Source organism: Hippocampus bargibanti, linkage group LG02 (genome assembly GCF_051943395.1).
Source record: "Hippocampus bargibanti isolate YZ-2025 linkage group LG02, ASM5194339v1, whole genome shotgun sequence".
In the NCBI taxonomy this organism is placed as follows: domain Eukaryota; kingdom Metazoa; phylum Chordata; class Actinopteri; order Syngnathiformes; family Syngnathidae; genus Hippocampus; species Hippocampus bargibanti.
In genome coordinates, this window is record NC_142735.1 from 19,011,071 (window position 1) to 19,027,922 (window position 16,852).

A 16,852-nucleotide genomic window follows, 5' to 3' on the forward strand; every position below is an offset into this window, starting at 1 on the left:
GGGGACATTTTGTCCACGTGATTGTAGAAATGAATTCACTGAACTAATTGCAATCATTATATTTAGATATATTTTAGTAACACCCCCTATAAGGCGTCGAATGAGGGACACCGTGTGAATTGGCTCACAGTAGGGCACAAAATAATTAGCGTATTTTCCAGTGTATAAGGCGCACCCAAAAGATCTTCAAAAGATGACTCTGCGACTTATACGCAGGTGTGCCAAATCTGTATATGTGAAGTAATATTGAGCCACAACAGGTCTCTGAACTGCTGTCAGCAGCCACCGACTCCATTTCTCCCCCACCGTAGAAGTAGTAGTGCGTAACCACAGCCTCTACTATAGCGCTTTCCTTTTAATATGGTGTGCCTTATAAGTGGAAAACGTTTATATATTTATGTATTTTATTTGGAAAACGTTTTTCATTCATTGAAGGTACGCCTTATAGTCCGGTGCCCCTTATATATGGAAAAAAGTTTGAAAATACACCTTATACTCCGGTGCGCCTCATACACCGGAAAATACGGTATTTAATACATTATTTTCCTGACTTTATTTTAAAATGTATGGTGCGTAATGACCAGAACCTCTGCAATTACAACCAGCCTGGCCACATCATCTTTTTTTGCCTGGAAAATGTTTATTTTACAACTCTGAATCAATCCAGACGACTCAAAACAAACAATGTTTTGAGGAAAAGATCCTGAAAAACAGCATTTCTGTGGAATGACGAAAAACACGGCCAGATAGATACCCTTCAACTATAGTTCCTCAAAATGATTTTCTCGCACATCAGCTGGTTCTATCTGTGACACTCCTTTTTTTCCTTAAATCTTATTTAGTGTAGAAGTATATAAGATGGCTGTACAGCGGAGGCTCAATGTCTTTTCCCCCGAGGACACTGTGAGTGATGAGGTTGAAGGTAGCAAGATTTCCTGCTTAAATAGCGACCTTCCTGTTGATTCATATTTTTACTCTGCACTCATTTATGCCTTTGGACCGGAATGCGGCGCTCTTCGGACGGTGTCACGGTTTCCCGGTCGGGCGAGGTGTCGGCAGCATGTCTGTGCTCCGGGGACAAAGGAAGGAACTTTTAATCACGATGGTCCGCCTGTAGGACGCCACACACGAGGCTTCCTATGGGACGTAAGCGCTCTCGAGTGGAAAGCCATTGAGTATTTTTTCCTTATCATATGTATCCATTTTACGGTAATAATCCTAGTCCACATTTTGTACCTGCTAGTAGGACAACTTTGGTACAATAGTAGGACATGTGACTCACACTATGAGTGATATGCATTCATAAATGTCGCTTATTATGGATTTTTGTTTATGTTTATCAAGGTAAATTGTATGTTAATATTTTTTTTTTAAATCTAAAATAAATCACATTGACCTTATTCGTCATTTTAAATCCGGAAGACAGATACAGAATAAGGGCTGGATCTGAACACAAGTCTCCTTGAAGGTCTTGACAGGATCTGCCATGTTTACATGAGGGTGAGCGGGCAAAACACGCCAACGCAGACAAACAAGGGAAGGATGTTGGTGGCGAAAGGAGGTGAAGGGTGGGTGGTTGGTTGGTTGCCTGGGAGGGTGTCAGGGTGGACGTGGGGGTCGTGACTTGTATGTTTTTTTCATTTGGCAATAAACAACAGACTGGAGTTGGCAACGGTCCTTTTCCATGATGAGTGGCATCCTTTACCGTTTCCTGTCTTGGGCTTGAACTTAATTTCCCAATGACAAAGTCCACGGCACGGCATCCGTAAGGGCACTATCGTCCCTCAACGTTTGTTTCATAAAAGTGACGTTAACCCTCGGTCCCATTTATCACAGTGAGATATTCCAGACCTCCCAAAATGCATGAAAATTGACATAATACAATTTTTCATAAATATGCTTTTGCTCAGGCCAAATATGTATCTTAATAAGTATGTATATTAATTGAGGATTTGCAGCATTTATGGTCAGGCTGGACACTGGGAACTATGTGGACATGAATTGAGGAACATCATGAGAAATGTTTTGCTGCCATCTTGTGTTATCCATGGGCAAAAAACAATAATTTGGGGGCAGAGGTCAGGCTTAATTTGCAAATTTTTGTTGAGATTCAGTCGCTACAAAAGACAGTAAGAAAAAATGACTTAAAATTAGGAATTGCAAACACTTTTTTTTCTTACACACACGTTTTTTTTTTATCTATAAAAGACCTGACGCATCTGTCAGTCCTAAACACCACATGAGTATCTCTGATGTAAGTGAAAGTTTCCAAAATGTTCCGGGACCAGCGGCAGATTGTTTAAATTCCTCAAGAATGCCTGCTGGATGGAATCAATGCTCAGCCCAGCACAGCACGCACATCTCTCTGATCTATTTTTGGGCACGCTTGGGGTCAATTAGTAGAAATCTGATGCATTTTGGAGGATCCTGCTTTGGCACGCTAAGGCCACAATCTGTCTTGTGTTGTGTGTTGGTCTAAAAATAGGGCCAGATGTTCCTGTTTCGCACGGCTTCTCACAGAGATGTACTGCGGTCAATTTGACAAATTTCCGCACATGTTACGCAATGCCATCGATCCACACGTGTGACACAGCACAGGTTCGTCAAAAGTCCAAGTTTGCTTGGTTGAAGTTGTTTATTTGTCATTCCTATTTGGAAGTGACAGCAAAACGCAAAACTGATGCATTAAAAAAGAGAATCACACAGCGAAATGTTGGAAAAGGGTGGAACAAATTCCCGCCAGCTTTGTGCTAGCATACAGGATAATGCAAAACACCATAGATGGGTTCAACCAAATAATTTATGTTAAGGCAATCGTAAACCTTCAAACGAATTCTGCTTGGAAGGCACACAGAGGGGCAATGCTTGCACAGTTCTTCAAAATGAGAAGCAGAGCGTGCGTGCTTCAACCTGCTTGTCATGCCCAGTTAAAGTTAACTGCGAACTAATCCAAACAACAGAAACCAAATAAAGCAAGCCAATTATAAAACACAGGCCAGTTCAACCGCAACATGGAATGTCATCTGAGTCAGCTAACTTAATGCTGTCATATAATGTGAAATACCATAGACAAGCCCAAATGTTGCCAATACTATTTTTCCCAGTGGCAACCAACAAGTTTTGAGCTGAAGCCTGGGGTGGGGTGGTGCCCTAATCCACCTCCAAATTTGTAACCAACAACCTCATATGACTATTAGTGGCATTATTTAATGCATTTTGCCTCCAAGAGGGGTTTTTAAAATGTACAAAAACTTACAAAAACTAGCTAAATCGATCAACTCCAAACCACTCCAACCCCCCCCCCACACACACACACACACACACACACACACACTAATCATAACAGGTCACAATCGTTATTGAGCAAAAAAAAGAGGACACACACATCCAAACATGAAAACAATGACATTGGACTCACCATGAATGCTGATGCAGTTTGTATGTTTTGCTAGCAAGTAGCCCACATACATGCCATGAAAGTGTGCAGAAAATATATGTTTTCGCGGAGGGAAACCACCCAGCCACTCACACCGTTGGTTTAAACTCCAGTTTTCCGGAAAAAAAAATACATCGTGAAACGAAATGAATTTTTCGTAATTACTCGCATTCGTCAGCCTACTGGTCGATCACCTGCCCGTAATTGTAAATATCATTGATTCAGTTTTGATTAACCAATCAGAGAACGGAAGACTGATAACACCAGGAAGAATTGCCGATGGCGGTTATTTGTGAATCTGAAATGTGATTGGTTCGGATTGGTTTGTTTTTAAGCCATTTATTTTGTGTACGCGCGTATAAAAATAACATGACAGCAGGTTAATTTCTGTTAAATAAATGCAGAAAAATTATGGTATGACCCTCTTAAAAACATGCATGCTTTTTGGGCGCATTGTGGCTGCCAGACGCTTCCACTGTAAATGCACAAATGGAACGAGCGTCTGTAAATATTCGTCCTGAAAAGGAAATGTCCCTGAACATATCCCCTGCTTTCCCATTACCACTGTATCCCAACTGGCAAATTAAAATGACAATCCCAAGAAAAAAAGGTTTGATCAGACTGGAAAATGTAAACAAAAGAATTTCCGGAGCGACGAATCGGTCAAGGGCAGGATAGTTTATGACTCAAGGCTCACTGTTATTTCGTTTTGAAACATTATTATGAGTGCATTTTCTTCCAGCTGCGGTCATTGGGGTGGTTGTCTTTTCTAATGGTCTACAATTCAAGTCGAGCTGAGTAATTTTGGGACACGATTTTAAGGTGTTGCAAATGTCTTCTGAAAGCAAATGTTAATCGCATCCATGGATTGATGCTATTATTCGCATTTCAAATACTTTCTGAATCCGTCGTCTGACAACCACTAGGGGGCAAACGTGTGCATTCCGCGTCGTGAGGCTATCTGAATAAAAAGCGAAGGCACCCTGCCTCAAGTCACTTCTGTGTCGAGATAAAATAGAATGGCAAAAAATGGACATGAGAAACAACACAATGCTACTGCCACCAAAAAGCTCATTTGTTTGCAAATGTTTGTGTATTGTTTATTGAAACGTAATGTAATAAAAACATCAATGTTTATGATGAAGAATTCTGATTATTATTTGTGAATACAAGATAGATCCCAAAACATGAATAGCATTTTGGTGATAATCGTCCAATCCCAATGAGTAATATCAATGCAGATTTACGGAATTATTTGTACAAATTTTATTTTATACAGTTCAACTTTTTTGAGCATTTTAATTGAATCGTTATTTCAGCGATTTCCCTGTTTTGATTGTACTTGTGTTGTGACAGTATTGTATTTTAATTTGACATTGATGGTGCTGGTTCTTTAAAGAAGTACATATTTTAGGTGGTTGAGTATGGAGCGAGGCTGCCCCCTTGTGTCATAAAGTGTGTGATAAAGGGAAACGCAGTGCCCAGTAAGACCAGCAGAGGGTAGCAGTGCGTTGACGAAAGCTTGAATTGTAAGCTTAACATGCCAACCCTTCAAATGTCACCTTCTGTTGTTTGTTTTGTTTTGTTTTGTTTTGTTTTGTTTTGTTTTGTTTTGTTTTGTTTGTTTGTTTTGTTTGTTTTTGTTTGTTTGTTTGTTTGTTTGTTTGTTTGTTTATTTTTGCTTTTTAGGTCTGTTGTCTAGGATTACTTGCCTGCGTGCAAAATGACAAATTTACAGGGTAGTTTACTCGTATCTGGTAAGTGGTACGATATGGTTAAACACAATAAACTATTTTCGCACTTAGTAAATGTATTTCTATTCAATGCCCCCCACATCATTCTTCTTGAAAAAAATACACCAGTTGAAGAGGTATACTAGTGTCTTTCATTGGAAACTCATAAATATTTTTAAAGAGATGTCGTCACCATTTACTAGCCAATTAGTCACCTGACAAATGAAACGATTCCAACTCATATTGAAACCGTTTGAAATTCGTCCACGCGTCTCGTTTTGCATGCTGTGGTTTGGACTGGCAGCAGGATTTGCAATGACGATCGTGCCGCTCCCATGTGGGGAAGAGGAGGGGGTCGTGAGGGATGGTGGGGGTCGTGTTCTTCATCCTTGTAACCGGAATTAGCTGAGAAGTGTGACCTTGAGGTGTGAACGCAGTGCACGGTTCAAGGGAGAAGAGGGGGAGAATGTGTGCTTCGGAGAGGCGTTGGATGGGGTCTCCCATACTTTGCACCTCATTTGCAAGTGAATATGCGAGCAAATATTGGAAGCGTGGAACTTACAAACGTGCGGTCCGGTCCGTTCGTTAAATGAGACCTTTTGCGGCAATCATCTTATCATATTGCAAAGTTTGGCTCAGAAAAGTGAGGGGGGGGGCGGGGGGTCATTATTTCACTGACGTCACAGGCCACAGTGACGCGTACGGTTTCCCTGTAGAATACATAAACACGTCGTTTGAAAGCGAATGAATGAAAAAATATTTATATATATTTGTATCATTTTTGGAAGAAACCAATTAGCTCGTAGGCAAGGTCTAAAAATAGTCCGCATGACTAATATTTTCATTTGTGCTATTAATTTGCTTTATTTTAACTAATTTGATTTATATGCATGTCGATAATCTCTATCGTGAATGCATTTTTGGAGGCTAGCGCTCAATATATCTGTATAACTTCATACTCTACTAACATGTTTTACGACAGTTAAGAAATTGACATTATCTAGAGAAGTGGGGGAAATGTGGGCGGTGATTTTCCGGGAAATGTTTAAAAAATAAAATCGAAATGTTTGCATATGTTGAAGCAGGGGGAAAATTTTACTTTTCTTTAAAAAAACAAGACATTAAGAAGACAGTATATTTAAGTTTTAATTTAAATACCGGGGAATTATCCAATATTTCATTAAATATTGGATTGGATTTGCCTTTATTACGTATCGAAATACGTATATTAGAAATATATTAGATACATTAAAAATGCAGTCATGTCATTCATTTTTTAAATCTAAAATGTGTTTTCATGGATGGCCCGGGTGAGTCCCATTTTGTTTTATGTGTATTTGTACAGTTTTTGTGCTCTGTGGCCTGTGTTTGGCGTCTCTCATGTTAATGAATAAATTTGCTGGAGAAGGCCCACTGTCACCTGATGTCATGCCCCCTCGAATGGGTGTGTGTCTTAGGGGGGGGGTGTGTGGGGGGGGGTGTGGGGGGTTCATTTGGATGCAAATGTAGAAGGGAGTTGACGTCAAGGCGGCTGGCTTGCAGACTTTTAGTGGTATCTTGTCATGCAGCGAGTAGCACATCATGTGACAACACCAACAACCTGTACGGACTACAACTAACAAAAAAATAAAAGGGGGACCCCTATTTTGGACCACTTTCACGAGGATTTCCTTCAGTTTTTTTCACCCACCACCCATTTTCAAGTATGTGCCCTTAGACTGTTTCTAAGTCGAACCTCCTTGAAGTGCGAGCCTAAGCCATGTATGTGGGCTATCTTTTGGATAAAGAGAGCGGCATGTATCACCAAGGCCCCGTGCGACGACCCAGCATAAGCTTACCCCCTCAAAACTTTGTGTCATCGCCACAATACCCTGACTTCAGCGGATACCACCACGTCCCCAACATGGAGTCGCACGGCCACGGCCAGGCGGCGGGCGGTTGGGGGCCGTCGGCGTACGGAGCCTCCCGGGAGGACTGGAGCGCCTACGGCATGGTGCCCCCGAACCCGTTGGCCACACCCGTCAACAACTCGTCGCCCGGGCAGGTGCCCTACTGCTCGGCAGAGTACACCCACATGCACCCGCCGCCTGCCTCCGCCCTCCTGCAGCCGCCGCCGCCCACGGACGACGGGAGCGGCGGTGGCGGTGGCGGCGGCGGTGGCGGCAGCGGGAGCGCGCATATGTCGCCCGACCGAGAACGGCGCAACTCTTACCAGTGGATGAGCAAAACTGCGCAGTCCTCCTCCACAGGTGAGACACGTAGCCAGAAAAAAAATATATGCAAAAATGAGGTCGAAAGAAAAGCACAAGTGACCCAAAAAAAGGTTAGGAATAAATTATGCCCGCACGACATGGGACTGAACTTATTTTTCCGTATGGATATTTTTGGTCCACTCATATCACGTGACATGTTGTCTTGTTTTGCTCTTATCATAAGACTAAGAGCCAAATCTTCAAGTTATTGCCACCCCCAATAAAGAATATACTTTACATTATAGATAGTAAAGAGGATTTGACTCCAAATATTTTTTTGTTTTCATTTTTTTTCCTCAATAACAGTGGAAATTATACCCTTTTAAAGCCCGTGGGATCACATTTGGTTTCTATATTTTTCTTTTACAATGTATTTTTCCATTCACAACAAGGCAATGTATTACATTTGCCTCTGAAGATATTTTCCACTCAAGTGACAAGTGTAGTTTGCTTATCAAAACAAATTTCCTTGCAGTGATTTGCTTAGAATAAATTATATCTTGCAACATGAGCCCAATGAAGCATACAGTACTTTCTCAAAGTTATTTTCCCTCATTAAAGAGTGTAGTTTTTGGATTGGATTTGCCTTTATTAGTGTTGAAAAGGAGAAAGTTTGATTAAACAGCAGCAAATTTATGAAAGGAAGAGGAAAGGAAATGAAGTAGAAAAACAAAATAGGGGTACCATATTTGGTTCCTCACTGTGAAAGTTCTTTTGTAATCGAGTGTAACTGACAACTTTAATAACCCTGAACTATATCTACTTGCTAAAAGTCATTGATCTCTATTAAAAGAGTGGATTTGTTTTACGCTATTAAAAAGCACTGTATTATTAGCATGTGTGCTTTTGCACACTTCCTCAAATTTGTTTTTTTTTTCTCCTGTTAAAGACTGTATTTTGAACGACCAATACAAGGTTCCTGAAAACCTTTGTTTATTTATTTACTTATTTACCATATTTGGTTCCAAACAGTGATCTCTCCCCCACACCCTTTTTTGGGGAAACATGGTTGATTACAAAGTAATTGATCAAAAACACACCCATAAAAGAGCGCATGGGAATTATTTATCCCTTCAATGGTGTGTTTTAATGATGTCTAGAACCATATTTGGTTACCAAAATATATATTATCCCCCAAATATGAACTATGTATGTTTTGGGGGTCCTTTAAGTCACAATTATTAGGTTATTAGTAAACTTTTCACTCTTCAAGGAGTAAACATATCATATTTGGTTCCTTCGGGAATTGTATAGTCATTTAAGTATTTTACATTCTTGATCAAGTTGTCCACCATATTTGGTTCCTTAATTTTATTTTCCCCATCAGAGAAGTCAAGTGTATTTTGTTTATGTTAGAGAAGTGTCTATTACATATTGCAAAAGCAAGGATGGAGGGTGCATACTTAGCTGAAAAAATGGTCATCTTGCTTGATACAACTGTTAAGGCCCTGTGTAGGACCCAAGGAACAACATTTTACTATTGAAAGACGTATCTCACGATCAAATTCTGCATTGTACCCTCCAAAGAGAAATAATATGCATACTTCATGTAGTTATTTGAAGTGATTTTTCTTTTATTTAAAAAAAAAATGAAAAACACCATACACCTTTAGCTACAGCTCCCTTACAAAGTTTTTACAGAAAAGAAAATGACCCTAATTATATTTTGTTCATCACAGTGGTTATGCCGACTTAAGAGGGAAGAGAATAAGTCCCCAATTTTTCTTCCTAATTGTTATTTTTCCATTATGTGCGTTAAAAGAGGAAAGAAACAATATTTGATTAATAAAATATACAGTATTTTACCTCCTAAGAAAGTCAATTTTGACACATTTGTAGTTGGACAAAGCACTTTGATTGGTCCCTGCATATTTAGGACTTATTATTAAATAGTGTATAATCCATTCTTAAATGGGCAATGTTGGTTCCTAAAAGTTGTCCCCCACTGTATTAACCAATGTAATTTTCCACTGTTGATCCTCCCACCTTCCCTATTTGGCTATTTTTCAACTCAAGTCCGCAAACGAGCTCTGCTCCCTACCAGGGATGCAAACATATGTAAATAAATCAATTACTTGACATACAGTATACATATAAATGTGTGATAAGCAACAAGCATGAATCAAAATGCAAGTTGCAAGAAAGTGTTCCTGTTTGACAACTAATTAAATAGTTTATTGTTGCCTTCACTACGTTATAGAAATAGACCATCCAAAGATTTCCTCATTATTTAGAAACAGTTGAAAAATGAAAAGATTAGAAATTTCCATTCATCCTTTTCTAATCGGCTAATCCTCACAAGTGTTACAGGCGTGCATGCTGGAGCCTATATAAATATCAACATTCATTTGTTAAAAGCTTTGTAAGTAACTGTTACGAAAGAAAATAATTGATATTTGGGTTAATGATTTCTATTTTGTTCCTGTGTCACTTCTGCCAAGAATGGACCTCTTTTCATGTGGAGTGATGATGTCATATTGTCATGTCATAATGGCAAACATACAAATATATATATATATATATATATATATATATATATATATATATATATATATATATATATATATATATTCTCCTGTCCTGGATTTAAATGTAAATACACCTTGCAAGACTGACTTTCTACCATATGGTTGTTGATATTACCATTAAAAATCTTAGTAATCGGCGTTACATGGGATACTCTGGTGTACTAGTATAAAGACAACAAAAAACACTAAAATAGGATATAACATAGTATTGATAATATTATTGATAATATAACAGTGCACAAAAATGATTAGAATTGTTGTTTAATGCTACAATAATGCAAAGTTTGTGTTTTTCTTTTTTTCTGTATTCCATCAAGTCATTTCTTACTTGAGTCTTTGTAAATGAAACAAAAAGTTTAATCAAATATTTGACATATCGACTCGCAGTTCACATTTGTGTTCATTGGTTCATTTGAAATGTTTTCAAATCAATTTATATACAAGGAAAAACAATTTTCATTGGCTAAATTAGTGAATTTACTTAGTTTTTACCCATTGTAAATACACATGTAAATAACTTATAATCAAATACAACGTATAAAACACGTAGAATACTCTATTTGATTATTTTTACTATCCATACACCACTCGTTTGAATTGATTGGAATTTGCTGTATACAATTACGATTAATATTGAATTCATGATTATACGGGTGATTTATTTTAATTTCCATGCACATCGGGATTGCATATTATTGTTGTTTTTCTTTAACTTCCTCATCGAATGACTTGTGTCTTCTGTCCGTTTTGACGATCAAACGTGAGCCTTGAGCACTCCTTAAAAATACCTCCCCAAACCAACTCATGAATACTGAGTCAAATCAGTATCGCGACGATGTCCTCCAAGCTGTGGGAAGGTGGCGAAGTGCTTGAGTGGGGCCCGGGCCGGTGACGGCTCTTTTGCCTTGGCGGAGGTCGCGAGGAAGATTATGAATGGGGTGATTGGGGGGGGGGGGGGGGGGGGGGGGTTAAGGAAGACGCCAGGTTGGGTTTGAGGTCGTGAGTGGAGAAGTCACGTGACGTGACTGCGCGTTTGCAGTGTACGAGCGTGGGTCAGACCGCGAAGTGGAGCAGCTTGTCGACACCTCGTCTCGCTTTGATATGCGGCCTCGCTTCCTTCTTCAAGAAGGGAGAGCCGCTTTTCACAACTCACAGTGCGTTTCGTGCGTTACACTACGTTACGTTACACGAGAACGTTGACTAGGGGGCACGCGTGTCATGGAAGGGGCGTTGGTTGGGGTGAATAGATATGGTGATGCTTTTATTCATACCGTGAATGGGAATTTAGTCGAATTTGCATGAGTAGTAGATGACTATTTCAGTCAGTAAAGTAAAATAAAAGTTGGATTGGGAACACTGACAGTGCAAAATACAAAAGGAGCTCCTTGAGGAGTAATCAAGACAATGTTTTTTCAACATCAGTTGATATACATCATAGTTCAGTTTCACGTTGACATTTATCCCCATGGCTATATATATATATATATATATATATATATATATATATATATATATATATATATATATATATATATATATATATATATATATATATATATATATATATATAATTTTTTTATCCCCAGAAGATTTCACCCACGCCCAAAAAAATTACAGTAGATGTGCACTTGGCTGTAAACAAGACCACAAAACAACAACTCGTTGTTTTTGTATTCCCATGAACATCTTGAACTTTTAGCCAAGCGAATGGAATAGAGCCCCGACACTAAATTTTGCATTTCTTGCATGTTGTATATTACTTACAGCTACAACTTGATATGCCATGACCACAAAGTACTGTTTCATGCATGGGTGTTATCCCATTTTTAGCCACAAATTGCTATTTTGTGCACATTATACTTAATGTGAAGCCTCAAACCACAGATAAAATAATGAGCCAAGGCAGACGGAACTCCAACTCACGAAATTGCCTTACAGAACCAATTGTCTCATAAAAAAAATAATGACCGTACTAAAATTTTCTTTGACTAAAGCATTAAATGTTGTTTTCATGTTAATCCGGGTTCCTAAATCAAAATTCTTCATCTGTCATGATTACTTTTGACTGCTACCCGCCTGCCTTCCCATTCATTTGAAAAAGATTTTCTTGAAGAAAAGCTACATTTGAAATATACCTAAACTTAAGCAGTAAACATTCCTTTGCCTTCCCTGTATTTGGCTTCCGCCATCTTGGGTGAGTGTCGCAGACTGTTTTTATCTGCAGGCTTGTGTATGTCTGTGTGTGTGTGCTATAAGAGTTCAAAAATCCTGGCGAGGGGGACTTGCAGGTCCACATCAAAGCCAACATTTGCATATGTGAAGAGCAGAGATGTGGATTTGATGCTGGAAGCAGATAGGGCCGGCCGGTCCAGGCATGCCGACGGCCCGCCGCTTAATTCTGGTCTGACCAGGCCTGGTTGTCTATCTATGTGCACTTTCCCAACATTTAGTGAACCCAGGCGCATATTTCACTTGAGAAATATCTCTGGACACACTAGTGCACAAAATCTCTCTCTTATGCTGTCTCTCATATGTGTGTGTGTGTGTGTGTATATATATATATATATATATATATATATATATATATATATATATATATATATATATATATATATATATATATATGTGTGTGTGCATATGGACTGTAGTTTGCAATGTTTCGTCCATTTTTTTTTACAATTTTAGGCTTTAAAAAAAGATACATTTGGACATTTATTTTTCCATACAATCCAATACAATACATATTGATTCATATAGCACTTTAACAACAGCTGAAGCTGTAACAAAGCCCTTAACATGGACAGCTATCATATAGAGGAAATAAAGCAGTCACAAAGAAGATAATAGAAAGCACGAGGGAGTGAAACCAATAAAGCAGTCACAAAAATAGTAGAAAGCACTAGGTAGCTAAACCAACATGAAGAATAAATATCCCCAATCAGTCAATACATTGTCAAATCATCTTTTTCTTAGATTCCAACTGCAAGTTTTTGAGGGTGTGTCTCTATCAGTTTTGCATATCTACCGATATTTCCCCATTGTGGAATGATTAAAGGCTTTCTGATTCTGAGTGAGATTTTTGTCCATTCTTCTTTGTAAAATAGCCCCATCACAGGATTAGATTAGACGGAGAACATTTGTGAAAAAGTTTTTTCAGATCCTGACACAAATTCTTAATTGGGTTGAGGTATGGACTTTGTTGCAGTTCGAACAAGTGGATATTTTTCGTTGAGAACCATTCCGTTGTACATTGTATGACACATTTCAGATCATGATCTTGTTGAGTTCTGTCCCAGTCTTTGATCATTTACAGACTCCAGCAGGTTACCTTGGCCCTGTATTGGGCTCCGGTGATCATGTCATCAATTTTAACCATCGTCCCTGTTCCTACTGAAGAAAAGCACCTCCAGATGTTTTGGATTTTACATTTCGGTCTTATCTGACCATGAGAGCACTTGCTTTCACTTAATAGTTGTGTCTTAAAAGTGGGCGTGGCAAACATCTAATTTGACAAGTGGCTTTCTTATACGCCGAAACATGTCAGGTATTTGAACACCTACAATACACTGTCTGTAAGTAAAGAATCTGCTTTAAATTATAAAAAAAGTGGCTTTCTACTTGCCACTTTTCCATAACGACCAGATTTGTGCAGTGTACAGCTAATTATGGGCATTTTAGCTACATCCTTAATCAGCGCTTTCTTTGTTTGGGGTAAAAGTTTGGAGGGGGGTCTGGGTCTTGGTAGGTTTGCAGTGGTCTGTTCCCTCAACATTAGTAAAAGATTGATTGAAATTCTCTCTGTGAGAAGTTCAAAGCTGGTGACAGCTTTTCATATTCTAGTTTTAGCTTCTCCACAACTTTACCTGCATGTAAGTTTCTTTGGATCATTAGAAATTCATGAGAGAACTTTTGGAGGAAAGATGAAAATTATCGCACACCCTACTAAAGTTAAAAGTCTTCTTCTTTTCCTTTTGGCTTTTCCATTCAGGGGTCGACACAGCAAATCCGTGTCCGCCATCTTCAGAGGTTTGATTCGCATGTTTATTTTGGCCAAGCTTTTACGTCAGATGCCCTTCCTGACACAACCCTCTGCATTTATCCCGGGTTAGGACAGGCACAAGAAGACACTGGCTTGTGTCCCCTTGTGGCTACAGAACAAGCAACTCTATGAACTTAATAAAGATGAAGATGCCTGATAAAAGACAACAACAGCAAGGATAATAAAATATGTCGATAGCACTGGAGATAAGGAATGTCTTACCGTAAAATCTGCATCTCTTTCCATTTGCCCCTAAAGTTGAAAGTATTTTAATTGGTTCCACTTTACAATTGTGTCCCACCTGGTGTTATTCTTGAAAAAAAAAAACATTTTTTTTATCATTGATGCCTGAAACACAAAAACAAGTGAACAACATCAAGGGCGGCTGAATATATTGCAACAAATGCCAAGTTAAAAAATCAATTAACTTGGCAACTAGTTTGTCCATGAACCAATGGTAGATTGGAAAAAACAATTGAATGATTTCCATCCCTTTATTCCAAAACAGGACATTATTTCAAATAAACAGTGCGGAAAAGGAACGCACACACACAAAAAAAAACACAAGAATTCATTGGTCTGTAACATGACAGAAAAGACATACAATTGTTTGCTTTGTTTACCAAAGTAAACGCAGATATTTGCTAATATTTTATGTGGGGGAAAAAAGAAGCTAACGACAAATGTCTTTTGGGGAGCAGGGGATAGCTAGCTTGATAGGTAGCTTGATAGCTACAATACATATATATTAATTTATGCAGCGCTGTAACAAGAGCTGAAGCAGTAACAAAGCGCTTAACATGGACAGATATCATATACAGGAAGTAAAGCAGTGAGATAGATTGGTTGATAGCTAGCAAGCTAACTTGCTATATCGCTAGTTAGCAAGATAGCAAAATGAAATTGTATCATTTGGCTTACAATAAGTGTTTCAGAATACCGGCTCTATAATAACTGTGTGTGCATGTTTTTATTTTCGCATGAAGGGAAGACAAGGACGAAGGAGAAGTATCGGGTGGTGTACACGGACCACCAGCGGCTCGAGCTGGAAAAGGAGTTCCACTTCAACAGATACATCACCATCCGGAGGAAAGCCGAGCTGGCCGTTAACCTGGGCCTGTCCGAGAGACAGGTGGAACGCGCAACACACAAACAAGAAACAAACCTTGCATGTTGCTCACCATGTCCTATAGTTGAGTCATGATTTCTCATTCCTTGAGCACCTCATCTTTCTCGCTGCATTCAAGACATGGTGTGGTGCACCTGTGCTGAGCAAATCAATTAGTTTGCCAGTGATTTTTCTTACATAGGTTAATGATAAAAAATAACACCATCGATGAGGAAAAATAGTTAGAGATTTATTGACGTTAAGTTTCTCCTGTTATGTGCATTATATACTGTGGTTAATAAAATCAAGAAGAAATGAAAAAATAAACAAGAAACACAATATAATAAATTAAAAAGCGAATAAGATCAAATCACATGCAGTAAAATATAAGATAAAATATAATAAACAAATAAAATACAATAACTTAAAATAACACTTAAAATCGTTAAATATAAAAAAAACTAAATTACAATAAAGTATAAAATATTTAAAAATGTATAGAAAAATAAGCTAAAAAATGATAAAAGTCAATCATTAAAATAAAATAATTAGCACTAATCACATCTTAAAAAAATAAAATCTCACAATAATATAAGACAAAATGAAATACTGGTGTTTGTTTTTTGTTGGCAGGTGAAGATCTGGTTTCAGAACCGGCGCGCCAAGGAACGTAAGCTGATCAAGAAGAAGATGGGCCAGTCGGATGGCAGTGGGGGATCCGTGCACAGCGACCCAGGTTCCGTCAGCCCTCTGCCGGTTCCGGGCTCGCTCAGTCCAACAGACATCCACGGCGCCCTGTACCCTGCCCCCCACCCTCACCCACATGCCCATCCTCATCCTCATCCTCATCCTCATCCGCATCCTCATCCTCATCCACATCCCCACCCCCACCCTCAGCCCCCTCCAGCACAGGCCATGAGCACATTGCCGCCCATCAGGAATATACAGCAAGTGACTGTCAGCCAGTGATGTGGCAACAAGCACACGGAACCAAATGGAGCACTCCGAAACACTGCAGAAGGCCTTTTCACACAATATGCTTGGCTTTTCCTTTAATACAATAGTTCCATTACCTTAGCAGGAGGAGGAGGAGGGAAGGGGAAAGGAGATTCCAATTTCCAAAGCTTTACATTGTTTGTGAATTTTAACGAGATATAAATGTTTTTGGCTTGTAATGTCTTTTTTTGTGAAATATGAAAACTCAGGGAATAATCAATCATGTTAAATTTTACAGTGTAAAAAATATGTGGATGAGAATAGTATAGAATGGTGGTCTCTGGAAATTTTAACAATGTACCTGTATATAAAAAACTTTTTTGCAGAATTTGAATTCAGAGTTGATCCATTACAAGAAGTAACTTCATATACCTGGTTTAAAATGTGGTAAATTGCTTTATATATATATATATATATATATACAGTGGGGCCTCGGTTTACGAACACCTTGCCTTACGAAATTTTCGGTTTACGAACATTAAACCTTGGATTAAGCCCTACTTTTTGGGATGCACACGGAGCGCCGCCCCACCACGGCTGGCGGAGTAATCTTCGGCGGAAGAACACCAAAGCACATGACCGAACAGCGCCCCAAGCAGAAGCAAGCCATTCAGGAGTTGTCATCTGAGGGCGAGGAGGAGGAGATGGCTGCAGCATCAAGTGAGAGCATCAAGGCAATGTTGGCTAAGTAGAATGATGTGCACGCTTTTATTGAACAGTTCCATCCAGAAAAGGCTATGAGAATCATCAACATGATGAA

General features: G+C 38.9%; 1 protein-coding gene across 2 annotated transcripts; it reads left to right on the top strand.

Moving 5' to 3' along the window:
* Positions 1 to 6,928: 6,928 nt before the first annotated feature.
* On the top strand, positions 6,929 to 16,065 carry cdx4 (caudal type homeobox 4). 2 transcript variants are annotated; one of them, XM_089017601.1, is made up of 4 exons: positions 6,929 to 7,418; positions 14,975 to 15,120; positions 15,730 to 15,900; positions 15,994 to 16,065. In XM_089017601.1, the coding sequence occupies exons 1-4, from the start codon at positions 6,929 to 6,931 to the stop codon at positions 16,063 to 16,065; spliced, it is 879 nt and encodes a 292-aa protein (XP_088873727.1). The 2 variants fall into 2 exon arrangements, with proteins under 2 accessions (XP_088873727.1, XP_088873719.1); XM_089017593.1 differs by having other exon boundaries at positions 15,730 to 16,065.
* Positions 16,066 to 16,852: the final 787 nt, after the last annotated feature.